The 20,081-nt window shown below is 52.2% G+C and overlaps 1 protein-coding gene and 1 long non-coding RNA gene across 5 annotated transcripts in view; one reads left to right on the top strand and one right to left on the bottom strand.

Annotated features, from left to right (window-relative positions):
* Positions 1 to 1,268: 1,268 nt before the first annotated feature.
* On the bottom strand, positions 1,269 to 6,326 carry LOC132658637 (uncharacterized). The gene is made up of 2 exons (XR_009598523.1): positions 4,412 to 6,326; positions 1,269 to 2,770 (listed from the first exon to the last, which is right to left on the bottom strand). It is a non-coding gene; the product is annotated as an uncharacterized LOC132658637 (long non-coding RNA).
* A 198-nt stretch (positions 6,327 to 6,524) lies between these two features.
* The window catches only part of RASSF4 (Ras association domain family member 4), a 34,554-nt gene continuing 20,997 nt past the window's right edge, over positions 6,525 to 20,081 (top strand). For 3 of the 4 annotated variants that reach the window (XM_027962354.2, XM_004021571.4, XM_060406559.1), the window contains exons 1-3: positions 6,525 to 6,604; positions 17,019 to 17,112; positions 19,452 to 19,527. In XM_027962354.2, coding sequence (XP_027818155.2) covers positions 17,051 to 17,112; positions 19,452 to 19,527 — 138 coding nt within the window. In that variant the 5' untranslated portion in view covers positions 6,525 to 6,604; positions 17,019 to 17,050. Of the gene's footprint in view, positions 6,605 to 17,015; positions 17,113 to 19,451; positions 19,528 to 20,081 lie in introns of all 4 variants that reach the window. The other variant, XM_027962353.2, reaches the window with a different exon arrangement.

The following is a 20,081-nucleotide window of genomic DNA, read 5'->3' as shown; positions in this document are numbered from 1 at the left end:
TCATTTTCTATTGTTAAAATTATAGTTACAGTGAAAATGCAGTTTGTCCAGGACTTTTGCACTGCGGGTTATTTTCATCCTGTTGTTAAGATCTTATTAACCCCTGATCATCACAATATCCATTCGTAACAATCAGCTTTCTGGCAACCCCGTATTGTCAGCATCCTCCAGAGGCACAGCCACATAGACAGTGGAAGCACATACGAGATGTGGGTGAGTGGGGAGGTGACGCAGGTCTGGGGGAGGCATGCGAAGGCAGGGAGACTCCAAGGACGCGGAGAGATGTCCCTCCCCTAACTTTCTGATTTGTGCTGTTGGATGGACCCCACCCCGCCCCCCGAAAAAATCTGTATGTCCAGTGTCAGGAAGATAGGGAGGAGAGTGTGAAGAGAAGGATCTTAATTGATCAACCAAGCAGACCTGCGTTTGCTCTCTGCCTGGAGATGTTCAGGCCATCCTTGTCCTCACATGTGTTTCTCAAGCAGTTCCGGGTACATTTATATCCTCTTCTTGGGGCCAAGTGGAGAAAGGGCTAGAGCTAAGCAGTTATCTTTCCCCAAAGGAAATTTCAGCAGCAATCTTTAGCAATTAACGTATCACCTTTTAAAGCAAACTCTCTTCCTCCTAAGAAACCCAGTGCCTAGCACTTATTAGATCTGCAGCATGGGATGTTTTTCCAAAGCATAACTTAAAGGACAAATAATATGTTAAGTGTGTGTGCCCATTTAAGGAGAAGGCTCTTATATGGCAAACATCGTTGAAATTTATGTCCATCTGTAGAATAAATTCTCGTTCTCAGCCTGCCTCTGGAATGGGTTGCAGAGTTCCATGTATTAACCTGAAGTTATTATTTATATGCTAACAAATGGAGTTAATGAAAACTAATAGGAAAGAAACGTAGATGGTACGCAAATTATTTGAGACATTGTCTGAAAACTGGCAAATCCTGCTGCACATTAAGATCACACAGTGGGGTGACCTTGCTACTCAAGGATTCCACCAAACTGAATAGGACAAGAAGTATTCTGTAAGTGGAATCTTCCGCTAATGGGTTCAATAAAACAGAACCCATTAAAGCAAAGAAAATCTGCTTGAAACTAGATCTTACTGATCTCAGTCAAGTACAATCATCCAGCTGTTTTCCAAAGATATACATTCAAAATCTGCAGAATTTTTGAAAACTTGCTTTAAAAACTCACTTGTCCAGAATCTTCTGTCAGAGAACGTAAAAGGGGAAAATCACACAAAGTCACCCACAAAAAGACTTCGGAAATTACCCAGTAATTTTAATCCAAACTCCACTTTACTGTTTTAAAAGAATGGCCTTGAAAATCATCTTCATTGTTAATATTATTTATGTTAAAATATATGTCTATTTTCTTTCAAGACTCAGAGAAATCTAAATTGAATCTTAACAGCATGTGATTATACCCAGGCATTTTCATGACTTGCCTCTCAAAACACCAGAGGGAAGAAGCTAATGTCTCCGCCTTCTTGGAATGGTGCCAGGAAGCTTCAGGGAAAGCCTAGCTGAGCGCACTGCCCCAGGAGCAGCCTTATCTGATGCAAGAAATCGCACGTGTTTGATCAGAATTGGGCTTCTTTACGTTTCCACACTTACAAGCCAAACATGAGTTTATTCTCTGTGGCTCCTTCTTGGCTAAAACTGTTGGGTGGTGAGTGCTTCCCTTCGGCGTTTTATGGATCTTACAAGTCAGTCTGGACCGTTCACAAAATAAAGATCTTTTTTTCCTGATGATTTTCTGAAGCAGGAATGCTATAAAAAATGAGACTGCCCAAGATAACAGGATAATGCCCTATTTCCTTATTGACTCCCAAAGGTCCCCTTTATTGGGACAATTCCCTGGGGGATGAAGTCTTCCAGAAAATTCTGTGGCCCCTGCTTCCCTGAGCCCCAATCTTCCAATAGAGGCACATGCTTAGTCGCTGCGTTTCTGTACCCGCTGAGTCACCAGGGAAGCCCCCGATAGAGGTAGATATTGTTCCACCCTCCTTCCCTGGCGGCACAAATATGACCATCAGGGCAATTAGGAGGCAACCTCAGATTCTATGACTTCACTCACTTTGTCCCCTTGGATGGGGTAATGAGCCTCCTTATGTCTGTTTTCTTACCTGAATTTGACAGGCAGGGAAAAAAAAATCAATCCTATACCAAATGTTGATTAAACACCTTCACATTCCAGACAGAGTTAGTATCTAAGGAAACAGATAAAATCTCCCCCTCTCAAGGATCTCGTGATAAAGAAATGAAATACACAGCGTGCAAGAGAGCAGTACGTGTGGGCCAGGGACTGGCCTTTCAGACAGTGGGCCAGGGGAGGCCGCAGAGAAGAGCAGTTTGTGTGTAAAGCCTGAAGCAGGTGAAGGAGGAGTCCTGCAGATATTTGGGAGAAGAGCCTTCCAGGCTGGGGGACAGCAGGGCAAATCCACGAGGTGCGAGTGGGCCTGGAGATGAGCCTTCCAGGCTGGGGGGACAGCAGGGCAAATCCACGAGGTGGGAGTGGGCCTGGAGAAGAGCCTTCCAGGCTGGGGGACAGCAGGGCAAATCCACGAGGAGCGAGTGGGCCTGGAGAAGAGCCTTCCAGGCTGGGGGGACAGCAGGGCAAATCCAGGAGGAGCGAGTGGGCCTGGAGAAGAGCCTTCCAGCCTGGGGGGACAGCAGGGCAAATCCACGAGGTGGGAGTGGGCCTGGAGAAGAGCCTTCCAGGCTGGGGAACAGCAAGGGCAAATCCACGAGGTGGGAGTGGGCCTGGTATGTGGGAAGGAAAAGAGAGAGGGAGGGGAAATGGGAGGAGATGAGGTCAGAGAGGCAATAAAAAGGGCAAGGTCACCCAGGGAAAGCTAGCAAACTATAGCCCAGGGGTCACACGTGGCCTGCCACCTGTTTTGTTAATAGTTTTATTGGAACTTCACCAGGGTCCTTTGATTTGCCTGCTATCTATGGATACTTCCAAACCACAACAGCAGAATTAAGTAGTTGTGACAGAGATCACTTAGCCTACAAAGCCTAAAATATTGAATATCTGGCCCTTTACAGAAAAGACTTACCAACCTGGGGCTTAAACAAATAGTAGTTAATTGGGGGCCTTTCCTGGTGGCTCAGAAAGGAAAGAATCTGCCTGGAAGTCTAGAGAAGGCGGTGAAGGCATTGTGCAGCAGCTCCATAAAGTTACTAAAGGCCCAGACTCCCGTTATCGCTGTGCTCCACCAGCTTCAGTATGTGGACATGCTGTGTCGCAACCTCAAAATGGCTGCCAGTGCTCCAGACAGTGCACATTATCCACGTTTGAGACAGAAGGGCAGGGAAAAGGGGAACCTATCTGTTCCTTCTATCAGGGAAGCAAAAGTTGTCTTCACCCTCCAGCACAGTTTTCCCTATCTCTTAGCCCAAAAGAGGGTCACATGACCACTTATAGCTTCAAAGGAAGCTGAGAAAACTATGTCAGACTGTCGAGATTGACTTAGTAACTTTCAACCTTTTTTAACTGAGGCCCACAGTTAGAAACATATTTTATACAACAGCTAATACACCTAAATGAATCGTAAGGTAAACAAAATTTTGCAAGACACAACCTCCTATTTTTAAAACACCAGTCAAATCACTACTAACTGAGCTTCACGGCACACTGTTGAGCTGTAAGTATAGTATGAAAAACACAGATTGTCACGATCCATTACTAGGGAGTGGCACATTGCTGCTCCAAACAGTTGCCCACTCTTGCTCTCTCCCTCTCTGTTTCTGTCTCCCTCTCAACTCTTTTTCTGAAGTACTGTTGATTCACGATGTGTGTTAGTGTCTGGTTTATAGCAATGTGATTCAGTTATATTCCTTTTTCTTATTCTTCTCCATCATGGCTTATCACAGGGTATTGAGTATAGCTCTCTGTGCTATACAGTAGGACCTTGTTGTTTATCCCCTATATAACAGGTGTGTAGCTGCTAATCCCAAACTCCCAGTTCATCCCTCCTCTATGCCCCCTCCCCTTTGGCAACCACAAGCCTGCTCTCTGTGTCTGTGGGTCTGTTTCTGTTTAGCAGATACGTTCATAGGTGTCACAGTTTAGCGTCTACATATGAGTGAGATCACAGGACGTGTGCCTTTCTCTTTCTGATTCACACCTCTTAGTGTGAGAACCTCTAGGTCCACCCATGCAACTGCCAATGGCAGTATCTCAGTCTTTTTTATGCCCAGGATTCCATTGTATGAATTTACCACTTCTTCTTTGCCCATCCATCTGTCAGCGGCTGTTCAGGCTGCCTCCATGTCTTGGCTATCGTAAACGGTGCTGCTATGAACACTGGGGTCCGTGTATCTCTTTGATAAGCCAAGGAGTGGGGCTGCTGGACCACATGGCAACTCTAGTTTTAGTGTTTTGACAAACCTCCTTACCATTCTCCATAGGGGCTGCATCAATTTTCCTTTCTTTTCCTTTCTTCTCCTCTTTCTTTTTTCCAAAGCAGAGAGTGGGTACTGGGTTGGCACCTAAGAGTCTACACAACACCCACCATAAGTGGCCTGGGGGCCAGATACGGTGCCGTTGAACACTCAGGGAAAAGGTGATTCTTCTTCTGAAGCTCCTTGAGGATGGACACTTGTGCTGTATGTAAAATGGGGTTAGTAACAACCATTCCCAGGAGGTTGTGGGAATTGGGTGGGATCCCTACAGTAAAGCACCTACAGAGTGCCTGGCGCACAGTGGGAGTGAGGGACTCATCAAGCTGTTCCTTAACGCCAATCATCACCCCAGGCTAGTCCTGGCCCTGGAGAGAGTTTGATCAGCTGATCAGCTGATCTCAAGTGCTGGAAAGCCCCAGGAAAATTATTTTACCTAGGTGCTCTGTTCACTTATCCTATTGGGCATGAATGAGGTTGAGGGCTACGTTGAATTTTACTTACTGTTTGAAAAAAAAATTTTTTTTTTAACTACTTCTGAAGCACCCAATTATTGTTCTCGGCTTTGGTGATCAGACCTTTGGGCTCTGCAGGAACAGAGGTCCCTGACCACAGGGGTGTCCTGAATTGGCAGAGGATGGGCTACTCTTCATGAAATCACACCAAGACAGAGCTGAAAGACCCCTGGCCTGGTCATCTTTAGCTCCCTCATTTTTACGATGAGGGGACAGAGCTGAAAGACCCCTGGCCTGGTCATCTTTAGCTCCCTCATTTTTACGATGAGGGGACAGAGCTGAAAGACCCCTGGCCTGGTCATCTTTAGCTCCCTCATTTTTACGATGGGGGAACTGAAGCCCAGAGCCATGGCAACAGGGCAAGCTTATGCAGGAAGTCGACGGTAGAGCCCAGTCTCTTTACCCATATCCAGCAGCCCTGACAAGGATTAGTTCAGTTCAGTTCAGTTCAGCCACTCAGTCGTGTCCGACTCTTTGCGACCCCATGAATCGCAGCACGCCAGGCCTCCTTGTCCATCACCAGCTCCCGGAGTTCACTCAGACTCACGTCCATCGAGTCCGTGATGCCATCCAGCCATCTCATCCTCTGTCGTCCCCTTCTCCTCCTGCCCGCAACCCCTCCCAGCATCAAAGTCTTTCCAGCCTCCCTCAAATGGGATCCAGAAGCTCACAGACTCAAATCCCAGGCTGATTTTTGCCTTTGCGGTAACCTGCATTTTTCTAAAAGGTCCATATCACATTCTAAACTGGCCATATGACTCTAAAAATATTAGGAACCACAGATTGAGAGGAAAGTAAAATGATTCATGCTGGGGGGAGGGAAGGGGAAGTCCCAAGGTCAGGGTTGGGATGGTGGCATAAAACAGAAATCGGAGTTGTTTTCGTCAACCCCTTCTCCATCCCTTCCACCCCCACACTCCAGAATTACTGAACTATTCGAGTTCCCCAAAAGGCCGTGGTCTTCTGTTCACTCTGCCCCTGCGCAGATAAATCCTCCGGCAGCAGGCGGTAACAGGCAGAGAAGTTATCTCCTCTCCATCATCTGAGGATCCGATTTCTTAAAGGCGGTGAAGCTCTGAGAGGCAACGCCAACCTTGCAGCCGAACTGCAGACGGGTGGCCCTTGAGCAGAAACTAACATCGTTGGGGTTCTACTGATAACCTCCTCTCTCATGACAGGCACACTAGGAATTGCGGGGCTTGCACAGCGACCTTTGTTGGAAACCCGAGTGTCTGTTCCCTCAGGGTTCCTGACCTTGGCCCGCGTGCTTGATCCTGACGACCCAGTCGGGGCTGCTTCCTTCTTGAGTCTCCTTCAAGGCGCCCTCGGGGTGGTCCCGGGACACCCCGCACAGCCGATGCCCCAAACCTTCCCCGAGGCCCCTCGGCACCTCCCCTACCTTCCCGGGGTGCCAGGGGTGGGCGGGTCCGTTAAGGTATCAGGACGCCATTGGCCAGAGCTGGGCGAGAGGCGGGGCGGGGCGGGGAGAGCCGGGGGCGGGGCGGAAAGGGAGTAATGGGGCTGTGCCATTGGCCGGAGCGAGGCGAGGGGCGGGGAGGGGCGGGCCTGACCCTCCAAGTCCTGGAAGACGGGCTGTAGGCGCTGCGGAGGCATCTCGGGTGACTGCGAGGGCAAGGCACCGGCCGCGGGTTCTGCATGGCGCGATGAGTGGTCGGTGAGTGATGCACGGGGCGTCCGCCGAGCTCCGACCTCCCTCCACCGCGCGAGCCCAGGGCCTTCCCCAGCCAGGGGCTCTGGAGTCTAGGCACTTGTGGCTGCAGCGTGCTAAGTCCCCTCCCTCTGCCAGCCTGGCACTTTCTGGGCCTCGGGCCCAGCGCTGAGAGTGGGCACTGCGCCAGGCACCTGCTCCAGTGAGAGGACACTTAAGGAGCTAAAACCTAAGCAAAGCAGGTGCGCGCGTGGCCGCCGGCTGCATCTTTGCCCGCCGGGTCTCTTGTCTTGGCCAATATCCTAGCGGCATTGATCTTAGAACTGGGGAGAGGCTTGAAGTGCCTCTTGCACAACCCTCAGATTTCATGGATGGAAGACCACGATAATAGCAGCGTAGGGCCTCGCAATCGCTTTTTACAGAGGATGTGCCTTGTTGTCAGACCTGTGCTAAGAGTTTTAGCACAGTATGCCTCTCACACTTCTCACAGCCTTGATACTTTCAGTGTTCCCACCTTCAGATGAGAAAACTGAAGCTTGAAAAGTTACAGAGTTGTCTGGTTATACCCAGATGAGTCAGGGATAGGGTCAGAATTTCTAGCCAGGGCTCATCAGGCCAGATTTCTTTCATTTCCCCCAGTGACTTCAGCACCCTCTTTGCCCCGTGCTCCTGACTGTCCTGCACTTCCCACTCTAGACAGATGCCTTTGTTTTATTAATCTGGCACAGCCCTGGGGGAGGGCTGTGTGTGATCTCTCGCACCAGGATCAGTGCCAGGCCAGTGACAGTGTTTTCTTAAATCACTGAAAAAGCTTTAATAACCCCACTTCACAGAGGAATTAAGTATGGTCATGACAGGTGAGGGCCCGAATTCTGGAATTTGTGCCCAGAAATGGTGAAGGGCAGGGAAGTCTGGCATGCTGCAGTCCATGGGGTTGCAGAGAGAGACATGACTTAGTGACTGAACGCCAAGTTGGGACTCCAAAGCCGTGCACTCGCAAGAAGGACCCTCACAGGCTTCTCCATAGTTTAACTGCTCACAGCACAGTCAAGATTTGTTGGCAGAAGCTATGAGTAAACAATAACAACTGAAATGGCGATCTGCCTGCCTCCAACTCCCTGGAGTAATTCCTGAGCTGCCGCCAGCAGGGTGGGAGGTGCTAAGTGGGGCGGAGGGGAGGGGGGAGGGGGGGTAATGGGAGGGAGAGGGGAGGAGGGGAGGAAGGGGAAGGAAGAAAAGAGAAGATGAAGGCCTTAGCCCTGGGTCAGAAATCGCTGGCCAGAGCTGTTACGGGTTCCACCGCTGCCAGTACGTTTCCATTAGTTCTTGTCATTATCCCCTCTATGCACAGTGCTGGTGGTTCAAGACTTTGCAGGGGAAGTGAGATTGAGACCCCAGATTAAAGGGTCAGGGTGAAAACGAGGATGGGGGTGGGGGGATGAGGGGAGGGGAGGGGCTGGGGGGTTAGGAGGTCAGGGGGGTGGAGCCGTATTTCCACCCCGAGACTCCAGTAGCTGGCCTGGAGAATGGAGCGAAGGTCCAGAGTCCCCCTGGGTCAGGGTCAGCTGGACAATGGCCCGTAACAGCAGAGTATGAACAGAACTCGGGCGTGTATTATAGTTCAGGTTCTATAAATGCAGAGGCTCCAAGGGGAGCGTCTGACTATGCGAGCTACCAGAAAGCACTCTGGACCGGGCCCTGGTTTTGAGAGCGAGTTCAGCCAAATACCGTGGCTCATAGACGCTCCTGCTGAGGACTGTCGTCGCCCTTTCTGAGTACCATGTTCCCGTATCAGAGCCTCGCTGTCCCTCTGGAGCCCTGGACTCCCATTCAGACGTCTACTGGGAACGTTTTTTTATCGCAGGTGAAGCCCATATGAAGCCCACCTCACCTGTTCCCTCATTCACCTTCATAGCAGTCAGTGATTCAGCTGAGGAATCCGAAGGTCAGAGAAGGAAAGGGATTTGCCTAAGGTCACACGGCTACAGAACCCCAGTTCACAGCTCAGTTCAGTCGCTCAGTCGTGTCTGACTCTTTGTGACCCCATGGACTGCATGCAGTGTGCCCGCCCGGCCTCCCTATCCATCACCGACTCCCAGAGCTTGCTCAGACCCATGTCCATTGAGTCGGTGATGCCATCCAACCATCTCATCCTCTGTCGTCCCCTTCTCCTCCCGCCTTCGATCATTCCCAGCATCAGGATTTCTAATGAGTCAGTTCTTTGCATCAGGTGGCCAGAGTATTGGAGTTTCAGCTTCAGCATCAGAATCCCAGAGCAGAGCTCTATATCCAGATTCTTGCAAAGGCTGGTGGTTATCCTGCCACAGAGCACACTGAAGAAAACAGTTTCAAGTTGTTTTAAAGTAAATCAAAATCAAATAGGAAGTGGCTGCACTGTCCGAGGCTTCGGCAGATTTCTCACTCCTGTTAAAGGGGAACTTGCAGTTGGTCCCCTCCCTTTTTCGGCTTCTGACCTCCCTCCCCAGGATGCACTGCTGAAAGAGATTTGGAGCCCCTTCCCCTTGCCTGGGGCTTCCCAGGTGGCTCAGTGGTAAAGAATACGCCTGTGGTGTTAGAGACGCAGGTTCGATCCCTAGGTTGGGAAAATCCCTGGAGGAGGAAATGGCAACCCAGTCCAGTGTTCTTGCCTGGGAAATCCCATGGACAGAGGAGCATGGTGGGCTGTAATCTATGAGTTCATAAGTTGAACACAACTTTAGTGACTCAACAAGAACAACAACAACAGCCTTGCCTGACCTTGGGGGGTAGAAGTGAGGGTGTCATACAGCCCCATAGCTGCAGAGCTGGAAAGAGACCTAAAGACACTCTTGTCCAGCTGCCTGGCTACAATCCTGGCTAGGCTGAGGCCCAAGAGATGCGGCAGCATGCTGAAATCACGTGCCAAGCCGGTGCCCCAGCAAAGCCCGCACCTGCCTCCTCTCTGGCACGCCCCTTGTCTCCTCTCTCTTGCTGTGACACGTTCCGCAGAAGTTCTTAACCTGGGACCTGGGGACCCAGGGGCACGTGGGTAAGGGTTTACTGACCCCCTGCAACGGTGAGCAGACCTCCTGTGTGCGTGTGTGCACACTCACGCACACATGGGCATTTTTCTGGAGACAGTGTGTTAAGCTTTCAAGAGACTCCAAAGCGCTCCATGACCCTTGGTTCTGAGCTGAACCGTGTCTTGCAGGAAGCCGCCTTCAGCAGCTGCATGCGGTGCACAGGTGTGGTGCAGCGGGTAGCACTGGCTGGGGAGGGAGGGTGCAGCAGGGAGCAGGGGGTGGGGCAGCAATAGAGAGCATCAGCGCCGCCCCACAGCACTTGGCACTTAATAATTGGAGGGCCTGCCCCCGCTAACCTCAGGCCAGCGGGATATTGGCCAGCGATCATTCTCAGTAGCCATTTGGCCCCAAAAGCACGCTGCAAGGATTCCTGTTCCTATGAGTGCGTGTGCAGCTGTGTCCGCCCCTTTGTGACGGCATGGACTGTAGCCTACCAGGCTCCTCTGTCCATGGGATTCTCCAGGCTCGAATGCTAGCGAGGGCTGCCATTCCCTGCCTCCTCCTTCAGGGGGTCTTTCCTACCTAGGGACTGAGTCCTCACGCTCTTACTGATGCCACCTGGGAAGCCCTCCTGTTTGCTTGGATTTCTTCTTCCGTAGGCAAGGGGCGGGTCCAGTTTGAGGAGGAAGAGGTGTAGGAAGGACTTGCCAGGAGGACTGACGTGCTCTCTCGCCCCAGGCTGCCATGTTTTGAAAGCAAGGACAGGACACGGGGATCTGGCTGCAGGAGTGTGGGTGTAGCGCCGCCTCGAGGTGGGAGCTGTCAGAACGCTTACGAGAAGGGCCAGGCTGCCTGAGCGCGGAGGGCTCGGCTCTTCAGAGGAAGGGCAGTGGTGTCACGGAGGACTGGGTGTTGGGATGGTCTGAGCGAGAGAGCTGGTGGAAGCCCAAGACTTGAGGGGGAGAGGATACGGTGAAGGCAAGCCGGGGTCAGAGGATGGGCCCAGGAGACGGCGGTGAGGAGGGTGGCTCTGCAGTGGAGCCTGCTCTGCTCAGCCCCAGCTGCGCTGCACAACGGCCCCCTGGGCATCCCGGCCACCAAGGCTGGGGCGGGGAGGGTGTGGCCACGCCCAGGGTGGGGGTGAAGATGGGGGAGAGAGGAAGAGCCGAGGCGGCTGTGTGGAAGGGGATGGGAGCCGCAGCTGCCATGTTCCTGCTCAGCACCCGCATCCCAGCAGCTGGCTCTCTTGGCAAAAATCTGTTGCTTGGGAGTGGCCTGTGTCTGGCCAGATCTGCCATCAGGGGCAGCTGGTACCAGCAGGCACTACGGTTTCTTCCTTGGCAACTTCCTGCCATTTGCTGGCTAACAGGTGCTCTCGAGGGCCCATTTAAAGGTCCATTGTTTTCCCCACCACCTTCCTGCTGGCCCTGGCTGGTGATCGAAAGTTGTAGCCTTGGGCTGCTGAACAGGGGACTCGGGCTCCCCAGGAATGCATGGCGGTGTCCCAGCACCTGCTCTTTTCCTGAGAGCCGCCTTCCTCCTTCTGGTCTGAGTGGCCTGGGCTCAGAGGCCCCCAGCCGTGCCCCCATGCCCTGTCCTTCTTCTTTGGCTCATCGTGTCCCGGTCCTTAACATATTTAATTTCCATCCTGCCCGCCCGCTCCTGTATGCCTGCCTGGAAAACTCCGTGGACAGAGGAACCTGGTAGGCTACAACCGTGGGGTTGCAAAGAGTCAGACACAGCTGGGCACCCACGCAAGGAGGAACGTCAGAGTCACAATTTTATAAGATTAAGAGCAGAGGTCACCAAGCGTTCAGATTTCAGGAACATCCTCAGAACATTTTAATTCGGACACTGATTCCATTTTCCATCCTGCCAAGTGAGGACAATGACCATCCATTGTTGCCCCAGGTTCATGAAAGAGGGGCATTGTGGGAGGCACATCGTCTTGACGTAAAAGCCTTTCAGATGTAGTGGATTTAGCCTCAGGAAAACACCACTGCGTCAGCCTGCTTTTTCTGCTTCAGACCTTGGCCCGTAGGAAGTGGGCTACAGTGATGGCCTGAAGGGCCATCCGCCTTGTCCCACGATAACCGGCTCCACAGCCCCCAAAGAGGAAAGATGGTCCAAACCAGGCAGCTGAAGACCTTCAGTGTCCTTTGTCCCAAACGAAAGACCAGGGACAATGGGGAGGGCAGGCAGCCGGCCCACTGTCCTCACGGCCCCTCCTCACGGCTGGCAGAGCAGCTACTGAAGTGGAAAGTGGAAACAGTTCACTGCCTGTTCGCTGGGACAGGTAGCCATGGCTGGCTTGCTGCCCTGGGGCCCCTCCTCTGGGGACAGGGAACCCTGGCTGCAGCCTGAGTCCCTGAATTGGGGACAGAGCCTCCTCCAGCCAGGGAAGCAAGAGTGGAGGCCCGATCTGTGTGCCCTGGGGCCTGGGGGAGGGGAGCCAGCCAAGACAAAGAAAGCTGGGCTCCGGCCTGCCCAGCTGCATCTCACTCTGTGCTTTGCAGACTACACCAGGGCGGCGGGCCAGCCCACCCTCTCCCCGACCCCACCCTCGACCAGAGCGGCCCGCTTTAACCCATTTGTGCATTGGGCTTCTCCTGGGGTTTTATTGATAGATAAGATCATGCTTTTTATAAAAGGTAGAAAAACATTCCATTGGAGATTCATTAAGTCCTGCCCAGTGCATGAGGACAGCGAGTGTTTAAGGGGAGGTTTCAGGAACATGTTCCAAACAGAGCCATCTCCATTGGCTTTCTTCCTGGGCCTGTGTCCCTGCTGTCTCTCAAAGCTCTCATTCAAGTTATCTGTAGGATGCCTCTTAGGTACCCTGCAGCTCACCTGAGAACTGGACAAGACCGTCTCAACCTCCAGCTGGGTAAATGAGGCACAAACACAGTATCGACGTTTGGAGTGGGATTCTGAAAGTGGCCCCAGAGCTCAGGTCTGGAATGCAAGGAGACGACGGGGTGGCCAGCTTGGAGTCAGGGGATGAGACGTGTAAGAATCAGAGGCCATGAGAACAGCCTCAGGCCATACGCGTGGTGGGCGTCAGGGCAGCAGTAGATGGTTCTCTCAGAGAAGAGAACTGGGGGAGAGGTTCCTGCCCTGTAAGGCTCAGCCCTCGCCCGGCAATTCGGAAGCGGCTCGGCTGCTTCCCCCAGCCTTCCTCGCGCCCCTCCTTCCCTTACTTGGGCGGTGTCCTGCATTCTCTTTCCCTGCCACAGAAGCTGTTCACGCGACAAGCCCCTTCTCCTTTCGCTTCGTCTGTGTCATCTAGGATCCTTTTGCACTTTGCTCCTGATTCCCTCTGGGCTGCCAACCCCAGCTGATGCCACCCAACTCCAGCTGGAGACCCTCAGCTTGTTGATCGTGTCCTTTAAATAAGCAGGCTCTCTAGGGTAAAGTGTATTCCAGAAGCCCAGTGCGGAGAGCATCTCCTCTGTCATACAGCACAGTATTATCCAGAGATGGAAGATCCCCTGGAGGAGGGCGAGGCAACCCACTCCAGTACTCATGCCTGAGAATCCCATGGACAGAGGAGCCTGGCGGGCTACAGTCCATGAAGGTCCCAAAGAGTCGACACGACTTAGCAGTGAGCACACACATGGGCAAAGCTGTGGGTGGGGGCTCCCCGCCACCCACCTCACCTTCAGCCAGAACACCCCCTGTAATCTAGTCTGCATAAATATCCCGTCTGAATGGAGAGTTCCACAGCTAAGAAAACATCTAACTCAGTGGAAATCAGTATTCTCGTACAGATGGAAAAATCAAGACCCAGAGAGGAAAAAGCATGAAGTTATGTGGGTTTTTAGCAGCTCCCAGCCCAGGACACTTTAAGAAATATCTTCTATTAATAACTAATCACTGATTATAAGAGAGTTCTCTTAGAAGAGAATTCCACTTATAAGTGTCCCTACTAAATAGAGCAAAAGGGGCATATCCCTCACAGGCTGTGGGAGAGTGAAAGCGTGAAGTGCTATAAACTGTCGTGTATCTGCAAGCTTTACAGATATATGTGTATGCTGCTGCTGCTGCTGCTGAGTCGCTTCAGTCGTGTCCGACTCTGTGCGACCCCATAGACGGCAGCCCACCAGGCTCCCCTGTCCCTGGGACTCTCCAGGCAAGAACACTGGAGTGGGTTGCCATTGCCTTCTCCAATGCATGAAAGTGAAAAGTGAAAGTGAAGTAGCTCAGTCGTGCCCAACTCTTAGCGACCCCATGGACTGCAGCCCACCAGGCTCCTCTGTCCCTGGGATTCTCCAGGCAAGAGTACTGGAGTGGGTTGCCATGCCCTCCTCCAGGGGATCGTCCCAACCCAGGGATCAAACTCCCATCTCTTGTGTCTCCTGCACTGGCAGGGGGGTTCTTTACCACTGGAGCCACCTGGGAAGTTAAAAATATACACATTCATTTTCTAATTAACTTATTTAGTTTAATTGGAGGCTGATTAGAGTATTGTAGTGGTTTTTGCCATGCATTGACGTATATTCATTTTAACTGAATTATTTACTGCGTTAGAATAAACTCGATTATCCTGCAGTAACAAATCCCTGAAACAGGTTTATTTCTCTTCCCCATCCACATCTGTTGCGGGCTGGCAGAGGCCTCCGGTCCCCAGCGATACCCTGGGACCCAGGCTGACCGTCAGGAAGCTGTACTAACTGGGTTGTGTGGCTTTCTGGGTCACCGTGGCGGGAAGCAGGAGAGCTGCCGGGCCACAGCCTGGCCCAGGTGCGCTGGCCTGGGAGTGACGCTCGGCACTTCCATTTGCAAGCCAGTCACCTGGCCCCGTGGCTGCAAGGGGCTGCGGAGCGGGTGCTATCACACGGTCATTCCAGGGGCAGTGCTTGTCTCCACCACAGTCACCCAACTTTAAAAGTGAGCTACGGCCTGTAAAAACCGAGATTTCTGGCTTCTCATGAAACACCAGAAAAGCTGCCCCGCCGGAAGAAGAATATGTCCCCAAGCTCCCATAGAGTCCACTGACCAGTGTCCCTCAGCCAAGTCACGTCCCTGGCCCTAGAGACTTTGACATGATTTATTCCGGCTATGTATACACAACTCTGGGAAAGTTGACTTCGGTGGACCTCATGAGGCTTTCTGTACTCATTCAATAATTTAACAGCCATTTATGGATCTCCGCAGCATCCAGTCTTGTGATCTGTGCTGGAAACAAGCGGTGAGGCGTAAAAGTAACACCTCTGCCACGCCAGGCTCCTGCTCTTCTGGGAGAGTCACAGCGAGAGGCAGGTCCTGTGACGGAGAGCGGGGCTCAGGAGCTGGCCCAGAGAGGATCTGATGGCTGGAGGAGGGGCCTGGTCTGGGCAGGGCTTCCTGGACAGCTAAGGGTAGGGTCTAGGATGAGGATGATGCTGGATGCTGAGAGAGAGTGGCCATAGAAACCCAAAGGGAGGACACAGCCTCGAACCCACCAGGGGACCGGAGAGCCGCTCAGGCCGGCTGGAGTGCAGAGCAGGAAGTGGGGAGGGGTGAGAGCGAGGCTAGAGGAAAAAAAGCTCCTCGGGCCATTTCTGGGTAAATCCAGCCCTTCCCATTATGACCTTGCTTAAAACGAGACAGTTGGGTCACTGACCCAACAGAAGCAGTGTTGACTGAGAGACTCAGCCTTGCCCCGGGCTGAAGCCAGCTTCTGTGTTGGTAGGATTTAAGGAAGTACCCGGAGAGAGAAGCTGGCAGATCACTGTTTCCACAGGAGAGCCGAAATGCTGAGGAACTGAAACCCTATTTTGAAATAGGCCAAGGAGAAGGCCGCTGGAGGCCCCCAGCTCCAGGCCCCACGGCGCCGATGCCCCGCAGCTGGGCGCCTGCCCCGTCTGCGGGCCCGTTTGCCACATGGCAGACCAAGGCAGAGGGGAGGCGTTTCGGGGATGATCCTGATGTCACCGGGCAGCTCACCACCCTCAGATCATTCCCCGTCTCCATGCCTACCGTGTGTCCCCTGCCTCCAGCATCGGCGCTCAGGGCTGATGTGGCTGCAAGAAGGCTGGCTCTTCCTGTGTGTGGGAGGATCGAGCCAGCAGGGAGACGGTGTGCTGGGCTAGTCGGGACCAACGCCCGGGGCTCTGTGCAGTGAGGCCCTGCACGCGGCAGCCGTGGAGCAGGCCCTGAGCCCCACAGTAGCCCTGGCGCAAACTCGGGTCAGGAAGGCATGGCTGAACCAGGCTGTGTGAACAGATGTGGAGTGTTGTTTTTGAGAAGAAGCTGAAGGAGCGCCATGATGAGCAAGACATGCTGTGTGCCCTCCCAGGCCTGTGCCATCCCCCAGGGTCGTACACTCCTCACTCCTCGCTGCACCTTGGGAGAAGGCGGGCAGAAGCAGGGTCGAGGTTAGAGTGTGTGTGTGTGTGTGTGTGTGTGTGTGTGTGTGTGATGCTGGAGAAGGCGGGCAGAAGCAGGGTCGAGGTTAGAGTGTGTGTGTGTGTGTGTGTGTGTGTGTGTGTGTGTGTGATGCTGGCTTAGAGCCCAAAGCACAATGGGGATCTACGCACAGGGTGCCAACAGGATAGAGAAAGCTCTAGATTTACCCTCCATGAAAGGAGCCCCGAGGGCTTGGGAAGCTCCGCAAACATTTCCAGGTTGTGAATGAGAAGAGACAGTTTCATGGATGAGTCTATGAACAGCGCTGTAGGACAGAAGTTACTTCATGCGCCAAAGAGAAAATGAAGGGTCTGAGGGCTTAAGTCGCTGTCGAGGTCAGTGTACAGAAGGGGCTGAAAGACCAGAATCGGGGGCTAGATGCTTGTGACCAGCGACTTCGCCAGTTACTCACTGGGAATCTTAGGTGAAGCACGTAACTTCTGTCCCTGATTCCCCATCCGTGAAATGAGTGCACGATGGTCCTTACCTCTAAGAGTACTGTCGGGAATAAATAACTCATAGAATACACTCAACGGCCTCCAGCATGTATGAACATGGGATCAATCAGCCTGTCACTAGGAGGACTGGCCCAGGGGTGCTGACTCCAAAGACAGCAGTGGGGCAACCACCCCGGGATCCTTGGGCATGGGCAAGAAAGGCGCAGGGCAACTTAGAGGTCTGAGGGAGCAATGGAGGTGGAAGACATCATTCAAGGTGTCCTTAAAAGGGAAAGCAAATATAGCCTGGCACACTTAGGAGAGTGATCTCACTCCTAGGGATTGTGGGGAGGTTGGGGCAGGGGGCTGAGCGGCAGTTCTGACCTTGCCCTGCCTGGGCTGGCGCATGGGGGTGCAGGGTCCCATTAAGCCCTCTGGGTCTGGCACTTCAGCCCCTCCGTGCCTGGGCGGGGTGGGGCGGTGCAGCAGGAGTGAGTGGTCTCAGGCCCCTACGCCAGAGCTCTGGCCCCGCCCTGGCTATTGCTCCTCGTGGCTCACCCGTCTGTGGGCCCTCCCATGTCTCCCTAGCAGGTAGCTTCCAAGTCTGCAGACAAGAGGAGAAGATGAAGGAAGATTGTCCCCCCAGCTCGCATGTGCCCATCAGCGACAGCAAGTCCATTCTGAAGTAAGTCACTGTGTGCAGAGAGGGGCCTCCATGCCCGGCCTCCCCGGAGGCCATGCCCCTGTGGGGGGCAGCCTTTGTGGGAAAGGATTCTGGGCATTTTTAATAGGTATGATGGTGGGCCTACCCCAGGGACAGTGATGGGGGTGCTCCTTTCTGAAGTCTTTCTCTTTGGAGATCAAGGGTCAAGGTATGCCTTTGACCCCCACCTCCTAGGGCCCAGGGAAGCAGGAAAGTGTGCCTGCCTACTGCGGCTCTGCAGAGATGGCATTTAATTTATTTAAAAACTAGAGCAAGCCTACATTCTTGTTGTGTCAAACAGTTCATGGAGAGAACCCTCAAAACTGGTGTTGAGTTTTTATTGAAAAAGTATATTTTATTGACATTATGATTTAATTCTGCTTCTTTTTATTTTATTTACTCCCTGTCTGTCTCATGATAAAAAAAGAAAAACTGGGAAACTTTTCCAAGTTCATCACTGAACTAAAGAAATCTTTTTTTTTTTTTCATTTTATCTTGCTTTTCGAGTCCTGAGTCCAAATATTTTCTAAATTTAGTCAGCTCCTGTCTGTTGTCCTGAAGGCAAACCAAGCCTCCTTAAAATGCATTAGCTTTTACTGAGGACCTGCCTCCTAGGATCCTCCTTCCCAAGACCCTGAAAAAACAGTGCTGCCTACAAGATCGTTTTCCTTATTTAGATTTGATAATAAGAGCAATGTAACAATATTAAATATTTTGAAAAAGTCATAATAACGACCCTAATGTGATGGATTCTAAGTCGCTTCAGCCACAGATCAAACCCGCATCTCTTACGTCTCCTGCGTTGACAGGCGGGTTCTTCACCGCCAGCGCCACCTGGGAAGCCCAGTCATATGTTCTGGAAATTTATACATATGTATCCTATTAGTTATGTGCTATAAATATATTCTAACAAGACTGTATTCAGTGATTACACACTTCGCAGCACAGTAGACATGGAATGTTGAATTCTGCATTGTTAATACCATCACATTGTAAAACCCTGCCCGTTACCATCATCCCACGTCACACAGGGCTGCACACCAGAGCACCAGAGTGTGCTCTGCTCACCCAGGCCCTAGATTGCTCGAGTGTGGGTGAAAGCACTGCCTGAGAGGTTCTAGAGCCTTTGTTTCCAGCAGGGAGCCGCCCGCCGCAGTGGCTGCTAAGCACGCAGCCTGTGGCTGAAAGGGTGCACGAATGTGAAAGAGGCTCCAAGTGGCAAGCACTGCTTACAAAATAAAGCAATGAACCAAGGCTCGGTAACAGTTTGTGACAGATTACATGACACTACTTTAGGAACACTGGGCTCAGGAGAATGTGCTATTGAAGTAACTCCCGTTTTATTTTCCCTGGTACCATGGCTGCTGGGGTGACTTAGTCCCTGAGCCGTGTCCGACTCTTTTGCGACCCCGTGGACTGTAGCCCACCAGACTCCTCTGTCCATGGGCTTTCCCAGGCAAGAACACTGGAGGGGGCTGCCATCTCCTTCTCTAATGGGCCTCCGCGAGCCAGGGATCGAACCCGGGTCTCCTGCAGGCAGGCAGGCAGGCAGAGTCTTTACCACTTGACCACCAGGGAAGCCCGATATGGCTACTGGACAATCTAACACCATGTCTGTAGCCTTCATTTCACGTCTATTGGACCGCACTGCCTGCGGAGCCCGGCTTGGGGGCAGCAAGCTGGAGTCATTTTCTCTCTGCCACACCTCAGCCAAGACACAAGCTGTGGCTTCCCCTTTATTCGGGGGAGAAAGAGCTTGGATTAAGTAGCCTTCCCAGGGCCTTCAGGATCTTACGCTCGGAGCTGTCAGTCTCATACCTTGACCACATCCAGAAAGTCAGGAGGAAGAAGACAGACATCTCTGGTGGTACTCCCACAGCAGCCAGCCCAGACCCTTATCGGAGATCATATGGGGGGGGAAAAGCAAGCTTTTAAAAAGCCAATTAGCCAAGCCCAAGTGATTTATTCCGAGGTGACTCAGAAGTAAAGTATAGAGAGATTGTCAGGAACTCATCTATAACAGTGAAATTGTGCAAACACCCTCGAAGTACAACAGTGTGACCTGGGCCCCTCGGTGAGTTTTGCTTCCGTCTCAGCCCCACCTCAGGCTTCCCAGGAGTGCTGGTATGTGAAACTCCATAGAAGGTTAAAAGGCATGTGTCTGATGGCAGAGCCTAGCCTCTCAATGGAATATATATTGTTGGCAAAGTCTATACATTGTACCCATTTTATAAATGAGGAAACTGAGGCTACCAAAGCCAAACGCTTTATCCAGGGCCCGGCCACACTCCAAGATCACATGTGTGTCCTTACCTCTTCAGGTCAGAGCTCCTAAGCCTGCTGAAAACCTACAACTGCTACCACGAGGGCAGGAGCTCCCAGCTGAGGCACAGGGAGGTAAGGCCGCCTGTCTTCTGTTACATAAGGTCACCGTTTATCCTGGCTGGCCAGAAAGACTTTGGCCGGTCTTTTTTTGGCAACTGCTTTATGCCTGTTAACAAAGGGTAATTCTTTATGCCTGTTAACCAAGTGAAAGAATGTTTCCTTCACTTTAAGTGTCCAGTAAGGATAATGAATTGTCAGGTCTCCCATTCTCTGAGTTGGAGACAAAATTATCTCCTTTGAGGTCCCTGCAAGGGGTGCTGAGGGTCGGACCATCCCCAGGACAATGCAGAGCCGATGGATTTCACAACGTGGGTCTTCTCCGTCCTCCTGGGACTTTGGTCAGGATTCCGTGTTTGAAACCGATGGATTTCACAACGTGGGTCTTCTCCGTCCTCCTGGGACTTTGGTCAGGATTCCGTGTTTGAAATCTCTGAGATTCCGCCCAGCCCAGTCCTTCCTCTGCCCATCCTTCATTACAGGGCCCTGGTTTGCCCAAGTTCACAGCAACCCAGGAGTGAAAGCAGAGCTTCTCTGCTTTTCAGCCAGGAGAAGAGCCTTGCAGCAGA

The sequence above is a fragment of the Ovis aries genome, chromosome 25, assembly GCF_016772045.2.
Source record: "Ovis aries strain OAR_USU_Benz2616 breed Rambouillet chromosome 25, ARS-UI_Ramb_v3.0, whole genome shotgun sequence".
Classification (NCBI taxonomy): Eukaryota; Metazoa; Chordata; class Mammalia; order Artiodactyla; family Bovidae; genus Ovis; species Ovis aries.
This window is presented reverse-complemented; position numbering and strand designations above follow the sequence as displayed.